This window comes from Podarcis pityusensis (genome assembly GCF_964106645.2).
Source record: "Podarcis pityusensis genome assembly, chromosome: 5".
Classification (NCBI taxonomy): Eukaryota; Metazoa; Chordata; class Lepidosauria; order Squamata; family Lacertidae; genus Podarcis; species Podarcis pityusensis.
The window spans coordinates 24705759-24723796 of NC_138032.1; the positions used below are offsets into that span (position 1 = coordinate 24705759).

At 41.9% G+C, this 18038-nt stretch overlaps 1 protein-coding gene across 1 annotated transcript in view; it reads right to left on the reverse strand.

Moving 5' to 3' along the window:
- The window catches only part of LOC308478427 (carboxypeptidase B-like), a 54166-nt gene that overhangs the window by 23410 nt on the left and 12718 nt on the right, over positions 1-18038 (reverse strand). Inside the window, exons 2-3 of the mRNA XM_081008174.1 lie at positions 4713-4964; positions 4546-4621 (exon numbers count right to left, since the gene is read on the reverse strand). Coding sequence (XP_080864300.1) covers positions 4546-4621; positions 4713-4795 — 159 coding nt within the window. The 5' untranslated portion in view covers positions 4796-4964. The remainder of the gene's footprint in view (positions 1-4545; positions 4622-4712; positions 4965-18038) is intronic.

Consider the following 18038-nt stretch of genomic DNA (forward strand, 5'->3'; position numbering starts at 1 on the left):
ATTCAAGCCCCTATTATCTAGTGAGACTCCCATTGCAATGCCGATCTCTGCATTTGTTCCAAAACCTTATCGCAATAGCTTTGCAAAGCCTCAACTCCCTTGTCGACTGGTAGCTTAAATCTCTCAGCAGCTGGAGAACAGGTGTGATTTGGCCAGACTTCAGATATGCCTCACAATCAGGAATAAAGTTTAGAGGCACGTTAGTTAGCACTGTCGCCCATGAGAAAGAAATGACTTGTGAATTTATGACCTCAAGGCTGACATTTGCTTGTCTTTCAAAGTTAGGAATTTGTGGCCTCGTTTCATCTGGATGGGCTGAATGGATCTGTAGTGACTTTTCCGGGATGAAGCATATCTAAAAGGTGCCTATTGCTTTGGTATCTAAGCAGTGAACAAAATATTATTACCGTAGGGATTATAACCCTATAAACAAGGAAGGCTATCATCTAAATATACTGCGATAAATATGAATTCTGTCCTTAGCTCATATATAACTGCCTTCGCTTAGCAATTAAAAATAACTTTGCCTCCTTCCCTGTTTTTGTTGTGGCCTTGATTTATTTACTTAAGCTTTTCTTTTTTACTTCACACACACTTGTATCATACCATTCCTTAAATGGGTGCTATTTATGATGCACTTTCAGCGAAAGCCTCAGTCACAAGGATAGCGCAAGGCACATTTTCTATATTGAGGATTAATAGAAGTGGTTTTGGAAAGCAAAGTTGAGGAATTCAGATTCTATTTCAGAGGTCTATTTCATTGTGAGATATTCCATTATAGCATAGACTAATGGTGCTCCCCCCCCCACCCCAATGGATCACCTGAAAATTGCTGACTGCCTTGATGCGCCATCTAGTAATATATATATATATATACTGTTCTACAAATAAAAGCACATGCACAGCTTACATTTTTAATAATGGTAGTCTTTCTAACATGATAGTTCTGTCTGATTTTGTGAGCAAGTTTATGTCAAGCCAATTTCCCATCATCAGAAAAAAATAAATCCAGTACCATGTACAGATATTCTTAATTGTTATGCAACTTTTCCATGGACCACCAGTGGCCTGCAGATTACAGTTTGAGAACCTTTGACATAAATAATGACTAAGGGCTGTGTACACATTGGACCTTTCAAGCACATTCAAAGCACATTCTTTATCTCAAAGTATTTTTGCCACTGTAATTTACCCTCCACCGACTTAAAATTCCCAGCAACCCTTCACAAACTACAGTGCCCAAAATTAATTAAGGGAATGTGATTCAAAGTATAGTGTGTACACAGCCCAAGAGCTGAATTCTATCCAAAGTTTAATGGCACTTATACCCAAGTAAGTGTGGTGTGGGATTCTCCCAGCTTCTGCCAACCTAGCAGTTCGAAAGCATGCCAGTGCAAGTAGATAAATAGGTACCACTGTGTCAGGAAGGTAAATGGCGTTTCCGTGCACTCTGGCTTCCGTCACGGTGTTGCGTTGCACCAGAAGTGGTTTAGTCATGCTGGCCGCATGATCTGGAAAGCTGCCTGTGGACAAATGCTGGCTCCCTCAGCCTGAAAGCGAGATGAGCGCTGCAACCCCATAGTCACCTTTGACTGGACTTAACTGTCCAGGGGTCCTTTACCTTTTTTTTATACCATTTCCCCATTGTACTCAGGGATTTGCAGCAAAATCCTAACCATGTCTACTGAGAAGTAAGTTATGCTGCATTCAATGGGACTTACTCCCAGGTAAGCAGGGTTAAGATTGCAACATTACCGCTGAGGAGATAGTTATATAATCCTACTTTAGCTACAGGCCAAACACACAGCTACTCAATACATCTGTGTGTATGCTATTGTTGTGTGCATTCAGACAATTTCATGATCCATGTTTGAGAACATGTTACATATTGGAGAACATACTGTAATTCCTAGACTGTTGACATCTTCTTCCATTCCTGATATCTCAAAACTTGAAAGGGAGGCATCAGAAATTTTACTCAGTGTATTGCTTTTTTTGCTATGAAGCCTGAGAGATAGTGACTGAGGGAATTGGGGCAGATTGCCAGGTTTACATTCAGCTAAAAAACATTGTGATGGAATCAATATGTCTATATAAATGGATACACTTGTGCAATTTAATAAATGGGAGGGGGGAGAGAATAATACTGTAGTAAAACGTTCTATCTACAGGGAGTTTCTGATGTGTGGGAACCTTCAAACTTGAGATCCTCCCACCTTCCAAGCTGTACAGACTTGGACCCTTCCAACTCTTTTATTTTATTATTGTACACTGTGGTTGGTTCTATATATTGCAAGCAGGTCATAAATATACAAGTTTTCTCTCACTGTGTAACACGTTAATTTCCACACATTTCCTTTTCTTTCAGTCGGGAATGTTCATTGCTATTCCATTGCTTGCTGCCCACACTATGGTCAGAGGATTATGGGATGTCTCTAGGTTGTATTTTTTGTCCCTTCTCTCAATCATAAAGTCCTTTGCCCTCCACTGTTTGCCATTCTGGACACATGCAGAGGTATATATGTACTTCTGCATGTGTACCTTGCTGCTTTCTCAGGAGGCTGGACTAGATGGGTCATTGGGCTGATCCAGGAGGCTCTTCTTATGTTCTTATTCCACCATGCATGATGCCAATATCTAATGTTGCTGGACATACAGGGCAATAGTAGAAATTACAGCTGAGCTGCTTCCATTCTTTAGCATCTATCATTAAGGATGAAAATAGTATGATCGTCTCCACCCCCATCATTCAGCCTGGACACTGAGATCCAGCGCCGAGGGCCTTCTGGCAGTTCCCTCATTGTGAGAAGTGAGTTTACAGGGAACCAGACAGAGGGCCTTCTTGGCAGTGGTGCCCGCCCTGTGGAACGCCCTCCCATCAGATGTCAAGGAAATAAGCAGCTATCCTATTTTTAAAAGACACCTGAAGGCAGCCCTGTTTAGGGAAGTTTTTAATATTTAATGCTGTATTGTTTTTAACACTTGATTGGGAGCCGCCCAGAGTGGCTGGGGAAACTCAGCTAGATGGGCAGGGTATAAATTATTATTATTATTATTATTATTATTATTATTATTATTATTATTATTAATTTCCTGAAATGGCTGTGACCTGTCTTGTTCTTACAACCGTTTCCAAAGATGTGCTTGGGAATAATCTTTTTAAATTTGAATTTTGGATTGTGCACATATGAAATTCTCTTAGACTAAATCAGTCTGTGGCTCCATTTAAGTAGACAGCATTCCAAGCTCACAAGCAAAGGTCACTTTCTCACACCTGCTACCTGATCCTTTAACTGGAGAACTGCATCTGCTGGGACCTTGGGTATGCAAAATGCATGATCTCCACTGAGCTGCTGTGTCTGCATGTGGAGCAGGGTGGAGCAGCTGGTGGTCTTGCCTTGCAGTAGAAGTAGGAATAAAGAGTGTTTTGATCCTTTCCAGATCCCGGGTTCAAAATGCAAAGCCAAGCCATTGTGCTTAGCAAAAACTGATAGCTTCTTTGTAAAACATGCTTAGAATTCAACATAACACCTGGATGAACCCCCGGTTTAAAATAAGTGCATATCAAAACTCCCATAGCATTTAAGACATAATGAAGAGCAGAACTAGGCGAGAGAGCGAGCCTGACAATGGCCTATGGTCAATGAAAAGTCCCTCTACATCTGTATATCATTGTAAATGCCACATCTCACGGTGCAGATTACAGTGTTTCCCTCCTCTCTTCTGCAGCTATTTCTCAACATCAAAGCTCTACACAAATATTGAAAACAGATCTGCTATCTTTGGTTGTTTTTTCTCATGCCACAATATATCTACATCAAGGTCACAAAACACAAACTTGGAACGGACGAGAGGTTTAGAGAACATTCAAGGAAGAGACGACAACAAGCAGGAAATAAAAAAGGGTATTATGTTGACTAGGAGTCTAAACTATTAGAAAGCAGCCTCTTATAGCGGAGCCTCTTAGTACCATTGTTTCTATAGCTTTTTGCATTGGAAAGTCTAATCAGAATACACACAGGTTGATTTTTATAACCAAGCTTATTTGCTGTACATCTGCAAACCTTGGGGTTCCTTGGAGCATACCGATACCTCTCCTCTTGTTCTCAGTGGCCCTGTTTTTGCTGTATTCCTATTGGCACTCAACATCTGAGCTTGCTACTAGAGGGAGTAATAATGTTAGAAGGGGCCTTACAAAACCTAGTCTAACATAATGTAATGTCAGAATCTTGTATTTTAAGCTACATTGTCATCTTAAGATTCTGCCAGGGACACCCCAGGATGACTCCAACAGCTCAGTCCTACGTGTACTTATTCAGCTGCAAGTCCCATTGTGTTTAATAAGTCGTAAGTACCCCTAATTAAGTGAGTATGGGGTTGCAATGTTTTGCTTCATTGCTCAAGCTTTCTGGAAAAGAAAACCAGCTTCCTTGCAACTTGTGCTCTCTGTGCTCCACAATTCTCCCTCTCTCCAAACATTTTAATGAAATGGACTCTCAAAATTGAGAAGTATATTTAATTTCATCCTCCCACACCTGAATTTACCTGCATATTGTTGGCCAGGTAATGGAGGACTTCAACCTGTTCTTCATTGTGAGGTGTTACACGAAAAACCTTATCCCTAAGGCAAAAGGCAGAAGTAAATCATTTGTACCAGAAAAGGTCATTTGTAATTTAAGAATGTGAAAGTCAAGTATATTAAATATCCTTACCCATGAAATTTGTGAACTGAAGCTTCTGGAGAAGCAGAGGCAACAGCTACAAGAAGCAACAAGACCCACATATTTGCTGCCATTTGAGATAATGGGGGAGTCAATTATTCTCTCACTTACTTTTATAATCAACTGTTCCTTATCTTTGACAGGCTAAACTGTAAACCCAGCCTACATGTTTCCTGATTGATCACTCTCTTGGCCTCGTCTTGTTTACAGACTACTTATCTTCTATGTGCAGTACGGGCTCACCTGTGAAAATAGAAAATAAAATCTCATGGGTTGCTAGATTGGAGTTGGTAAACAGTTTTATTTCCATTCTTGGTGGATTATTTCACATTCTTCCCACTTTTAGTGACTCAAGTAGGATTTAATACCAAATTGTGACTTGACCATTGGTAGTTGTCATGGACTAGTTGGACGCAGAGGAACCGTGGGAGGAACCATCTGGGGGACCACCAAGAGGAGTGGTGATGGGACACCAATGAGAGGTCACAGGAAGAAGTGGAAGAAGACTGAGAAGAGGAGGTATCAGAAGCTGAGGAGAGAACAGGGCTTACTGAGCTGGGAGAGTCTGTGGTAGAGAGAAGTCCAGAATCAGAGGGAGAAGCTGAAGCTGGAGAGTAGGAGAGAGGCTAAGAGGCAGAGATGAGTTGGTTGTGGGCGATCTCCCCTCATGCTGCAATAAGCTCCCATCTCCCTTTGTCTCCTAGAACTAGAAGGAGCATAAAAAGGTTGAGGAGAGATGGGTGATGTGCAGAAGCAGTCTCTGATTGCTTTTGGGGGGGGGGGACCTGGAAAGGTGGGGGCTTAGGTAGCTGTGGGGAGGCAGGGACCTTCAGTACGAACTGGCAAACTATGATTTGTGCTTTTCGGAAACAGGATTTGATGTGTGCTTGCAAACTATGGTTTGAAATTTAAAGTCGATCACAGCTTGCCAATTCAGACAGCATTGTTTGACATTATGTCTCAAGCCATTGTAGCTGCTAGGTGGGACATTTTTATGAATCAAAAAGTTATAAAAGACAGTTTCAGTCAGTCATATGCAAAAACATGCAACCTGGCCTTTGTCATCTTTATAGATAGAGTGCCACAGAGATGTGGAACATGATTCTTCTTCCTGGTTGGCTTGGACCTTGGGTAGGAGTTTAAAAGAGAAATAAATAAAAAGAATGGTTGATACAAATTAAACAACTTTAAGGACTGCATCCTACAGTGTGTGAGTGGCATTCCACATGCACAATGGGACTTCCATGTTGCCTCCTCTCTCCATGCCCCTAAAATATGCTCCATAGGGTGCCCAGCCCCCCCCCCGAGCTGATTTTGAGGGTACATGGGAGCTTATGAGATCTGTTCAACAAACTCACTTCTGCAGTCATGAAGAAATATGATTGGCCAGTAGTGTCCAGCCACCTGAAGCTCTGATTAAAAAATGCAGCCAGTAGCTTCTTAAATGGTAACATTAAACACAAAATCCTTATCATTTGATAGTCATCTTGCCCAAATACACCTGAACTCAGTTTACAATTAATTTGACCTAATTCTGTAGCACAGCAGACATTTTCCTGGATGTCTCTTGCTTGGAGTCAGGTCTGCTGTGTCTGGTGCCTGCAGGAGCTATCACAAGCTGCCAAAATAGCAGCCTTAAGTCTTAAGAACTTTCAAATTGAGGATGGTGAAATCCACAAAATTTCAGTACAGTTGTAGCAGCCTCACAAACATGGCAAAGACAATAATGCAGAGTGATCAAGCTCAGGACTTGCCATAAATAAATGATCAAAAGGACTAATCAAACAAATTGTAGATGCCATCATTTCCCGTTGAGCGGCAGGAAGATATTCAGATATAGAAGTCGGACAGATTTCCCTTCAGCATGGGGTTCTTGGTGTTTTTTTCAAGCAGTCGGAGACCATTTCTGAAACACAGCCTATAATGCATCATCAGCCACTTGTAACTTCCGAGCTGCCAAGGTACATAGAATATTGACATTTTTTTATGAAAGCCACCTTTCCATCAAATATTAGGTGGGAAACGCATGGTGACATATAATTCCATTGAAGTGGCTCGTTCTGTATCCAAGGACTGGTAGCGATTTGTCTCATTATCTCACAAAGCAGCTCTAAACTGGGGGTGAGCAGACTTCAAGTTTGTGGGATCTCCTTTTTTAGATAGAATTCCAAGGCCTGCTAACTTGGGGGAGGGAGTGACCTTGTGCTGAGATATCAATGCTATCAAACAAACAAACAAATTGCACACTGTATCCTTTGAGCTATATACTGGGATGTAGGTCTGTACATACAAATCTATAGACTGGGGAGTTTAAGAGTGGCAGTCTTGCTTTGTCTACAGTGGTACCTCGGGTTAAGAACTTAATTTGTTCTGGAGGTCTGTTCTTAACCTGAAACTGTTCTTAACCTGAGGTACCACTTTAGTTAATGGGGCCTCCCACTGCCACCGCCCTGCCACTGTGCAGTTTCTGTTCTCATCCTGAAGCAAAGTCCTTAACCCGAGGTACTATTTCTGGGTTAGCGGAGTCTGTAACCTGAAGCATCTGTAACCTGAAGCGTCTGTAACCCGAGGTACCACTGTATTGTGTTTTCTTTAACTTAACAAGGCTGCTCAAGGCCAGCCATGTCGTCAGACAGAGTGAGGCAACCACCTCAGGTGGCAAATACTGGGGGGGGGGGGCAGTCAGTAGCTCCCCATTAGCTCCTCCTGGGCCCCTTGGCTATTCCCCTTCGCAGAAGAACAGAGGTGCTGTCCCATGTAGCCAGCTGCCTCAGGAGTAGTGGAGGACATTAACCTGTTACCAGTGTTGAAGAAAGAGTTGAAGTAACTACCAGTCCTGTCAGCTTCTTTATGGGCCTGTGTATTTGCCGTGTTCCTCAAGTTGATGAGGCTCATTTGACATCAACATGAAACCGAGCCTTCAATATCATTGGCCCACTGCTCATCCAATAGAGATTCAGCAGGAACCTTCTGTACTAAATTTTAAGCATTTGCTGGAAACTTTTCTTTGACGCCAGGCTTATTCAGACAATTAAGAAAAGCATTTTCATCATTTATTTTGTGTGTGCTTCTTATTGCCTCATACTTGTTGTCAATGGCTTTGATGTCTTTTAAAAATGAATTTGCAGCATACATTATATATATATATATATATATATATATATATATATATATATATAAAAATAGCTAGCTTGTCCTTTCAACTCAGGCAGCAAAATATCTTGGGTCCGCCTTGTGCCTGCTCATCACTCATGCAACAGATAATTCGGGTGAATGTGTCGGGAAACAGCCTGGCTGGTGTTTCCTCATTCCCTGAGTCAGCTGCACGGTGGCTCTTGCCTCTACTCCCCTTCACAGCTGCAGACTTGGATGGGAGAGAGGCAGGCATGAGCTAAGGCACACAGCAGGGGCTGTTTGCAGTGGAGGACAAGGGAGCAACAAATAATTGCATGTGCTGCACCTTTGTCTTTGTGCCCAATGCCTTTGCTAATGGCTTAAACACGCTAAGCTCCACTGAAGTTTGCAGAAGCAGAGAGACACCTGCAGGGCATGGGGTGGGAGTTCCTGAGAGGTGCCATAACACAAACTAGATTGTGCCTTTGCCCTCCAGTTCTTTGATCCCCATTCTTTTGATGCAAATGAGTGCTAACAGTGGTTTTATCACATCAGAATTGCAAGCCATGAAAGGCAGTTGTCTTACTTTAACTGAAAAGCTGAGCCTTGTGTAAATTGTCTCAATACCAGCTATTCGGTCTCTTGGTTGACCAGCCATCAGCAAGTCTATCTCTACAGTGGTACCTCAGGTTACAGACGCTTCAGGTTACAAACTCCGCTAACCCAGAAATAGTACCTCGGGTTAAGAACTTTGCTTCAGGATGAGAACAGAAATCGCACAGTGGCAGTGGGAGGCCCCATTAGCTAAAGTGGTACTTCAGGTTAAGAACAGTTTCAGGTTAAAAACGGACCTCCAAAACGAATTAAGTTCTTAACCCGAGGTACCACTGTATATCCATAATCTTGCCTTCCCTTCCAATGGATCCTTGTTAAAGGAGAATGACAATGATTCCCCAGCTTTTTCCCTGACGGGCTCAAGGTGGCTTATAGATAATTTTAAAGTGTACTTATTCCAGCTGCAGGGCCATGAAAGAGCCCTGTTTTGTTAATTTATATCATTACCTACCCAGGTTTAAGTAGGTGATTTGAGGCCCTGCTGTTGGTCTTGGATGTGGCAGCTATTTCTCAGGCTTATTCTCTGGAATCCAACTCTGATTTCTCCTTGTTGTTGTTTAGTCATTTAGTCGTGTCTGACTCTTCGTGACCCCATGGACCAGAGCATGCCAGGCACTCCTGTCTTCCATTGCCTCCTGCAGTTTGGTCAGACTCATGCTGGTAGCTTGGAGAACACTATCCGACCATCTCGTCCTCTGTTGTCCCCTTCTCCTTGTGCCCTCCATCTTTCCCAAGATCAGGGTCTTTTCCAGGGAGTCTTCTCTTCTCATGAGGTGGCCAAAGTATTGGAGCCTCAGCTTCACGATCTGTCCTTCCAGTGAGCACTCAGGGCTGATTTCCTTAAGAATGGATGCGCTTGATCTTCTTGCAGTCCATGGGACTCTCAAGAGTCTCCTCCAGCACCATAATTCAAAAGCATCAATTCTTCGGCGATCAGCCTTCTTTATGGTCCAGCTCTCACGTCTTACTTATTCCTCCTTACCCATAGCTATCATGGCAGGCCCAGAAAACACTACTGAACAATGATGGGGCAGACATTGAAATGTTTTCAGTGAGGGCTAGTGCTCATTGGCATTAGTGGGCCAGCAGTAGGGGGAGCCAGAGCAGGTGGAGGGGAGAAAGACTTTGTGTTGGCCGCCAGGCTTTTTCCATTTGCCTTGCCTCACCCTCTAGCCCTACCTAGGAGGGTTTCCCAGACCATGACTTTAGGAACAACACAAGCAGCTGGGAAGAAAGAGTTCACAGATATATATTTTAAATAATTTTATAACTTGTGTGTCTTTGGTTCTCTCTTTGATCCTTTTACATGACTTTGTATGCAATGTGAAATTTTATGCATTATGACTTGCCATTATTTTTATTGATTTCTTTGCTGGTAATTAATAAGAGTGAATGTCTGTTTAATGATTATTTGTTGATATTTATTTGTATTGTGTACTATTATATTCTGATGGATTATTGATATTGCTTTATTTGATATAAGTTGTTTATTTTAAAGTTTTTTTTTAATTGTGACTTTTTTTGGAGGGGGCACTCCATTTTCTGAAAGTGACTGCATAGTTGCTTGGCTGTATGCTTTCTTAGATGAGAACTTTACATGCCCAACTTAGCAAGCAGATCACATAACTGTGAATGGTGAGAAGCCAGTCCAGGAAACTTGTTCAAATATTAGAGTACCATCCCCATGCTAATTTAGATTTAAAAATTGCAGGGGGAACATTTAATTTTCACCTCTCCAAGGTCAGCCTGCTGAGGAATTGCAAAATTCCCGAAGTGCATTCAGGATACTTAAGGATGTGTAAAGGTGAATAGGCAGCCATTAATAGCATAAACAAAAATGGGAATTAGGGGAGAACTCTGTGATGCTTTCTAGGCACCCAACAGACAATATGCATAACAGTTAGCAGATGAAAGTGATGGACTACATGGAACTGGCTGAGATGACTGGCAGAATTCGAGACCAGGGAGAAGGGTCGATGGAAGAAGATTGGAAAAAATTCAAAATATACCTTCAAAAATATTGTAATATAAAAGACTGTTAGAAAGATGTTGGAAAAAGAAAATTAGGTCATTTTGGTAGATATGATATAAAGGATTAAGCAAAAAGGAGTTGATGAAATTGATGAAACAGAGGATGTTTAATTACATTATTTTAAATTAAAATACGTAAATGAAAATAAGGTTAGAAGGATTTGCTGGAAATACGATCTGAACTAGAATACAAAATTGGGAGGTGAGAGGAGGTCATGGAAATAAGTAAAGGGAAAAGGTTAGGTAAAGGTTTAATCTGTTTTTGTTTTATTATAACTCAATGTATTTTTATATTTTTTGTTTCGTCTTTTTTTATTCTATTTTATTGTTCACTTTTTTCTTGTTATTTCTCGCTTTGTTATGGTTAAATTTTTCTTTGTATTTTGTATTGTTTTTCTTTCTCTTTTTTGTAATTTTAAACTTGGAATAAATATCATTTTAAAAAATCAACAACAATATGCATAACAGTTAGGAGTGACTAATCTTGCCTGTTGTCAGGATCTCTCAGAAAGAAGTCTGGGCATAGTCAAATAGGAATGTCTTTGTCAAGGAAACTCGGGATCATCATAGATGGCCACTCAAGAAATGTTTTAACTTTAGAACAGCCAACATCCATCATCCCAGGATAGATACAGAATGTGAAGCAGACAGATGGAGGCAGCTGTTCTGGAGGAGAGGTTTGTTGTTACTTTTCGCCATCTGGAATTTGTCAGGCAGTGTTATTGGTTGGTTCAAGCGTTATCTGTCTCCATTAAAACTTTCTCCACTTTTCATGCAATGCTGATATACATGTCAAAGGGCCCCTGTTCCTCTATTTGAAAATTATACCTGGTCGGCAACCAATTTTTAGCAGGGAGGGGTTTGTGGGAGGGGGAATTCAGATCAGACTCATCTGCTTCTAGTTGCTTATCTCTAATATAGATATTAAGGATTACTAGAATACTTAGGTTCTCCTTCATGGGGCCTATAACTTAGGGGTGCGACACCACTCAATGGTTGAATGCTTCACTCCTCAGCATTTCCAGGTAGAGCTGGGGAAGACCCCGGAGAGCTTCTGCCAGTCTGTGTAGATAATACTGAGCTTGATGGACCAATGACTCTGTGTGTGGTAGCTTCTGATGCCCTATGTAACTCTCAGTAAGTGAGGCTGGAATAGATTGATTTCCATTCCACCAAAGCATGCAACTGACTTATGGTATCCAGAATGAACATAATAAAAGAAACACAAGAAGACCACTGCTGAATCAGACGAAAGGCCCATCCAGTCTTAGCATTCTGTTTTCACAATGGGAAGCCCACAATGCAATAGCACTCTTGACTTGTGCTCCCTATTATGATCTGCTAATCTTTATTTTGTGTTTAGGAATGAACCACAGATGGGTTTGGCTAAGTCGAAGGGTGCTGAGAAATGGCCTTCCTGCCTTGACTTTATACATAATTTTGCCATTGATTTCTCTATGGTTGACCCTCTTACCAGTAAGGCTGTAAGGATCCAGGACATTAATTTGACTCACCTAAAAGCTCAGTTGCAATAATGGTACTAAGGTAAAATGGCTGGCAAACGAAAGGTCACCAGGTGCAGTTTTCTGCATCTAAAAGCCCCTGCATCAAGCCCTGGAGACTAGCCCAGAGCTTGCTTGCCACTTGATCTTGCCACTGTCTGGCCCAGTGCACCCCAATGAGCACAGTGCTGCCACTACTGGGAGGATGCCACTGCCCCCCACTCCTCTCACAAGCCACCACTGAGTGACAGCTTTGTGACGATATAGTGCTGTGTTGTTCCTCTTTAATACTATCATTTACTAGTTCTGTGGATTGGCCCATTATGTTGGCATCAAGCCTACTATTGAAATGGAAGGGTTAACAAATTAAGAGCTGAGTTGTGTGGGGCTTGATTAGAGATAGTATTTTCTGCTGGTTTTTTTTTTTTTGTTTGTTTTTTTTTTGCATTGGGGAGCCTGGGAATAGTCAAAGGTGGACATGTAATATTCTGTACTTGCAAAATTTAATTAATGTTGGCTGTGACTGCAGAGCAGTTCAACAGCTTCTGGGAAAGAAACTAGATAAATAGTGTGTAACTGTAAGGGAACAGATTCTAAGAAACCACAAGGACAGAAATGGGGTGGGCATATTAGGCATTTCTTCTTTCTCTCTTTTCCTGGATATATGATAAGTCTGAAATTACCTCTGAATAAAAGCAAGAAGACTTTTCATGACTGAGAAATGTTGTGCAAAATACTGTTAAAACATTTGGTGCAATGGATTTCCATATTGCTACTCACTACCTCTAGTCTTTCCACGAGAAATAAATTACATATATGCCTTATATATTTACAACCCTGCTAATCCTACCCAAATCCCAACTGTTGTCTTTGCACGTCTGTTTAATTTAAAGCCATCTAGAGATCTGTTTATCTTTAGAATAACTCTTCTCCAATGGTGCAAGACTGATATTCGGGGTGCTTCCAGAGTGCTGTTGTTTTTGGGTGAAATTCAACCTCATACTGGCAAATCCAGGTTGTGCAATTAAATCTGACTTTTTGCGATAGGAAAAGTGATGGGAAAATGCACTGGGGAGTGTGGCCTAACATTTGCTAGATGCAATGTCATCTAACATCTCTGCACACAATTAAAAATGGATGCTAATTAAATAGCCAGTGCCGTCTCACCTCTCCACAAACTTTGTCCAAAGAAATCAGAATGGGAGGTCAATAAACAGGTCATCTGGAAACCTAGACTCTTGGTGAGGAGACTAAATCAGGAGAGCCAGTGAAGTGGGAGTAATAGTTGTTGTTGTTGTTTAGTCGTTTAGTCGTGTCCGACTCTTCGTGACCCCATGGACCAGAGCACGCCAGGCACTTCTGTCCTCCACTGCCTCCCGCAGTTTGATCAAACTCATGCTGGTAGCTTCAAGAACACCATCCAACCATCTCATTCTCTGTCGTCCCCTTCTCCTTGTGCCCTCCATCTTTCCCAACATCAGGGTCTTTTCCAGGGAGTCTTCTCTTCTCATGAGGTGTAATAGAGTAATAGAGGTTGGCACAAATCCAGCCTCCTGAATGTACCACGATCTGGCCCACTGATGGTCTACCCACACTTCAAATATTACTAGAGGTGGGTGGATGACCAGCATCCATGGCAATGGGAATTGGCAACAGGTCATTTTGGGGTGGTGATGCACGAGAATTTGGTCAGCCATTTCCTCTTATCATGGCAAAGTGGTCTTTGAATTAAGCCAGTTGATGACCAGGCAGCTAGACAGTAGTCTTAGTAGGTGTGGGAGACCCAGGTTGAAACCTGTGCTGCACACCATTGGGCTTTGGGAAATCACAATCTCTCCATTGCGTTCTTGAGAAGCTAAAGCAACATTCTGAACTCCTTGGAGGAAGAGCAAGTTACTAATTAATCAATGCACAGGCATCGGGTAGTTCAGGTTGCCACGTTCTCCATGCTCTGCTCCTGCGCCTTCATAGGTAGCCTGACACACAGACAGGGAGCAAGTGTAGCTTTCCATGTCAGGAAAAATGTTACCTGCTCACATTTCCTTCTGTCTGACTCCTATTAAAGGTGCAGAAGCAGGACCGGGGTGGGGGGTGGGGAGGAAGCTAGGAACTGTCTGAGTACAAAAATTCAATGATTACTGGGCAGCTGAAGACTATGCTATGGTACCCTGCTTCTTCTGCAAGACCAAACCTTCCTACCAACTGAATGTAAGGCATATTAGTTAGAAGCAAGCTGGAATTATTATTATTATTATTAATTATTATTATTTATACTGCCCTTCATCTGAAGATCACAGGGCAGTTTACAGTATAAAAACACAAAAATGCATACAAAAATAACAAACAAAACCAATAACTGCTCCACGGTTTGAAAGGCCATTGATTGTTTAATTAGCCAAAGGCTTGGGAGAATGCCCCAGGCACTGTTAGAGCACGCTCTGTTGCTGCTTTCATGTGACAGCCCTTTAGATACATATCTACTCTCAGTCTCCTCTTATCTAGGCTAAACCATGTATATACAAACCATGTAAACCATGTAATACAAACATGTATTTGTGCAGCTGATTATCCCTGCCTAAGTGCGGAACCTTACATTTGCCTCTATTGAAATTCATTTTGTTTGTTGGGGCCCAGTTCTCCAATCTGATAAGGTCATCTTGAATCCCAATTCTGCCTAGGTACCCCTCCCAGTTTGGTGTCATCTTTCATGACTGCAAATTTCATCTTTCATGACCACAAATTTCATCTTTCATGACCACAAATTTCATCTTTCATGACCACAAATTTCATGACCGTCCCCTAAATTCCTTTATCCAAGGTGTTTATAAAGATGTTGAACAACAAAGGCAGAACCAAAGGCGACACCCCACTTGTCACTTTTTCCAAGCATGATGAGGAACCATACTGAGCACTCATTGGGTTCAGTCAGTCAACCAGCCACAAATCCACCTAACAGTTTTAGTTTGGCAAAGGTTGGGAGTTTGTCTCATCTTCCTAACATGCTCCTGTCAACAAAATTCTCCTAATTGTAGGGATTAGGCTTCTAAAGGTTCCCTACACAGCAGTAATGAGAGTTTTGCTCAGAGCAGAGAAATGGAAGATTGCTCTTTCTAAGGATGAAATTTCTTCATCTGGTCCACAGTAAATTACAGTTCTGTTGTTCTTTTCATGCATTGGCCTTCGTGGGTGATGTAAATCATGAAAGTTCCCTTCTTCTCTATCTGTTGTTTGTGATCGGTCGGCATGATAACGTTTAAAGCGAGAGGGATACCTTCAACTCCGGATGCTTTTAACATGTGGTGGATGACCTTTTGTTGGAAGAAATTCTCTAGCTAGATCAAACATTGAATCAGCCAGTGTCAGGGGCTGCTGGCGAGGGAGTTTTCTACCAGCTTTAAAGTGTTACCTGGTGAAGTGAAAGAATGGGCACAATCCACAAGAAAGTTTTCTTGTCCAAGGCTTGAAATTCAATTGAAAAGGATGGGAGCTGATCAAGAAATGATCAAGGCTTGCACAGATGACGTTCTACCAGGAACATTGGGCACAAACAATTCCCCAGGATTTATTCCATAAATAATCAAGTAACTGCACTGAACAGAATAGAACTTTGTATTTGATGTGCTATTATATGTTATTTATTTGTACAGTCAAACCTCGGTTCTCAAATGGCTCCATTTTTGAATGTTTCGGCTATTGAATGCCGAAAACCCGGAAGTAAATGCTCCGGTTTTTGAATGTTTTTTGGAAGTCAAACGTCTGATGCGGCTTCCGCTTGAGTGCAAGAAGCAGCCAATCGGAAGCCACGCCTTGGTTGCTGAACGTTTCGGAAGTCAAATGGTCTTCTGGAACGGATTACATTTGACAACGAAGGTTTGACTGTATAGCCAAGTGAATACGAAAAGGAGTTAATGCTCCATCATTTCTGAAGAATAGCTATATCAAGAATAAAAACGGTCAGGGGACCCTTTACCTTTACCTATTGTATTCTAACTTGGGGAAACAGTTACAATCTTAAGAGAATGCTTATCTCAGTAACTTCATCTTGAAGCAGAATATTTTCTCAAGTCATATTTCTCAAGCTCTCAATATTTTCTACTGTTTAGTTGCTAAGTAATTGCACTACATAGCTGTGACTTTTCCTTTTCCCCTGCAGAACTGAGAGCTGCTTCTTAAGTGCTTCTCTACCCTGTGAGAACAACAGTAGCAAATATAGATGCATGGTGGGTAATGGCTCCATAATATTTTCTTAACTTTTACCAAAGTCCAAGCTTCTGGAAGTTGTATAGGATTTTCATGTTTGCTTTGGGCTACTTTCCAATACTCTGTTGGGAAATCCTGTCCTAAAGAATTAAAACTGAATGATTAATATCAGTTCTTTACTATGGCCCAGGACTTAACATTTTCCTGCCTCACCTCCTTACTGTAGATGCACACATTTTTCATTTGCTTGTTCTCCAAGACAAATGAACTACATGTCTGTTTCGTCCATCATGGCTTGCTACAGAAAAAGGTTTCGGTTTGAATTAAAAATAACAAACATTTTAGTGGATTGAATTAAAAATAACAAACATTTTATTATGTTGAGGCTTTGAACAAAAGGGGTGCACAGTGTTTAGAACAGGAGTGGGGAATTGGATCTGGTTGGCAGGACAGATCCTTATCTCCCCTACTTCCTGATGGCCAACTTTGACATGTGGACTGGGATGCTCACCTGTCAATCCTCTCATGGCACAATGATATCAGGTGATTCATTTTCCTTTGCTTGTACAGTCTGAAATCAAACATTAGTGGGGAAAGGCAGTGTGCTTTGAAAGTGCCAATAATAAGCTGATGCCTCCTTGGCCACACCAGGGAGTACCCAATGGGCCACAGGTTCCCCACAGCTGGTTTAGAAAGTTAAGAGGAAGCCTGATCAGTCTCAAACAAACAAGAACAACAGATTCACTGTATGATAATGAACAGGACTCAAATTCATTAAAAAGCACACATTAAAAACGGACTTGTGGGAAATCATCAAATAAAATGTATTACGGCGAAAATGTCATAGGTCATTTCCTTTTTCTCTAAACATGCTTCTTTCTTCTAAATTGGTCCCAGTTGGTTCAGCTGTTTCAAGCATACTGTATCAGAACCATACTGGTGTGCTAAATGACTAGCAGCTGTTACAGAAGAGTGGACATTGACCATTGCAATTGGCAAGGGACAGCTTCTAAGGGCATTTCCTGGTTATGGGTTGCATACAGTCGTCTCTCAGTGCTCACAGAAGGCTCTTCAACGTAGTGGAGGCTCCCATGAAGAGAAGGAGGGATTCCCACCCCTCCACCCCTCGATTCTCTGTGCACATCCCTGAACCCCCTTTGGGAATAGCATGTATTTCTGTATTGTGATACACATCCCTGAGAGGCGAGTTAGCACTGCTGGGTGTCCAGGACTGGGTAGATGAGGAAGAATGGTGGAGACCGTCACCTTAGGCATCGCCTAGTGAGAAGAAAGTATAGACCTCCAGGAGTGGTTTGGCACAGGGCATACTTCAGAGGGAGATGAGGGGAAAAGTTGGGAAATAATGGGAGAGGAGTAGAAGGAAGTGGATAGCATTCAGCAGGCAGACCTTGAATGAGACGCCGTCACTGGAGAGTATCCCAGAACCCGTACCCTCCCCCCAAACCAGGCGTTCACTGAGAATAGCAGAACAGAGAGCTTAGAGGCAACTGTCACGTACCAGCCACCATTGGAGGCAGGAAGAGGAGTCAGATGAATAGGGAAGTAATGGAGAAGGGGGGTGGAGCTTCACTCAGGGCAACGTTAGGCATTATGGTGCATCTTGAATTTGCCTCTGTAAATTGTATTAATAAACAGAACTGGAAAAGCTTGTTGTTCCCCTGTCTTACTGCCTTCCTGGGAATCGGCCGCAGCTGTTAACAGCACCCTGACACTGGACTTAATTTGATGGGAGATGCATGTGACATACAGTGGTACCTCGGGTTACATACGCTTCAGGTTACAGACTCCGCTAACCCAGAAATAGTACCTCAGGTTAAGAACTTTGCTTCAAGAT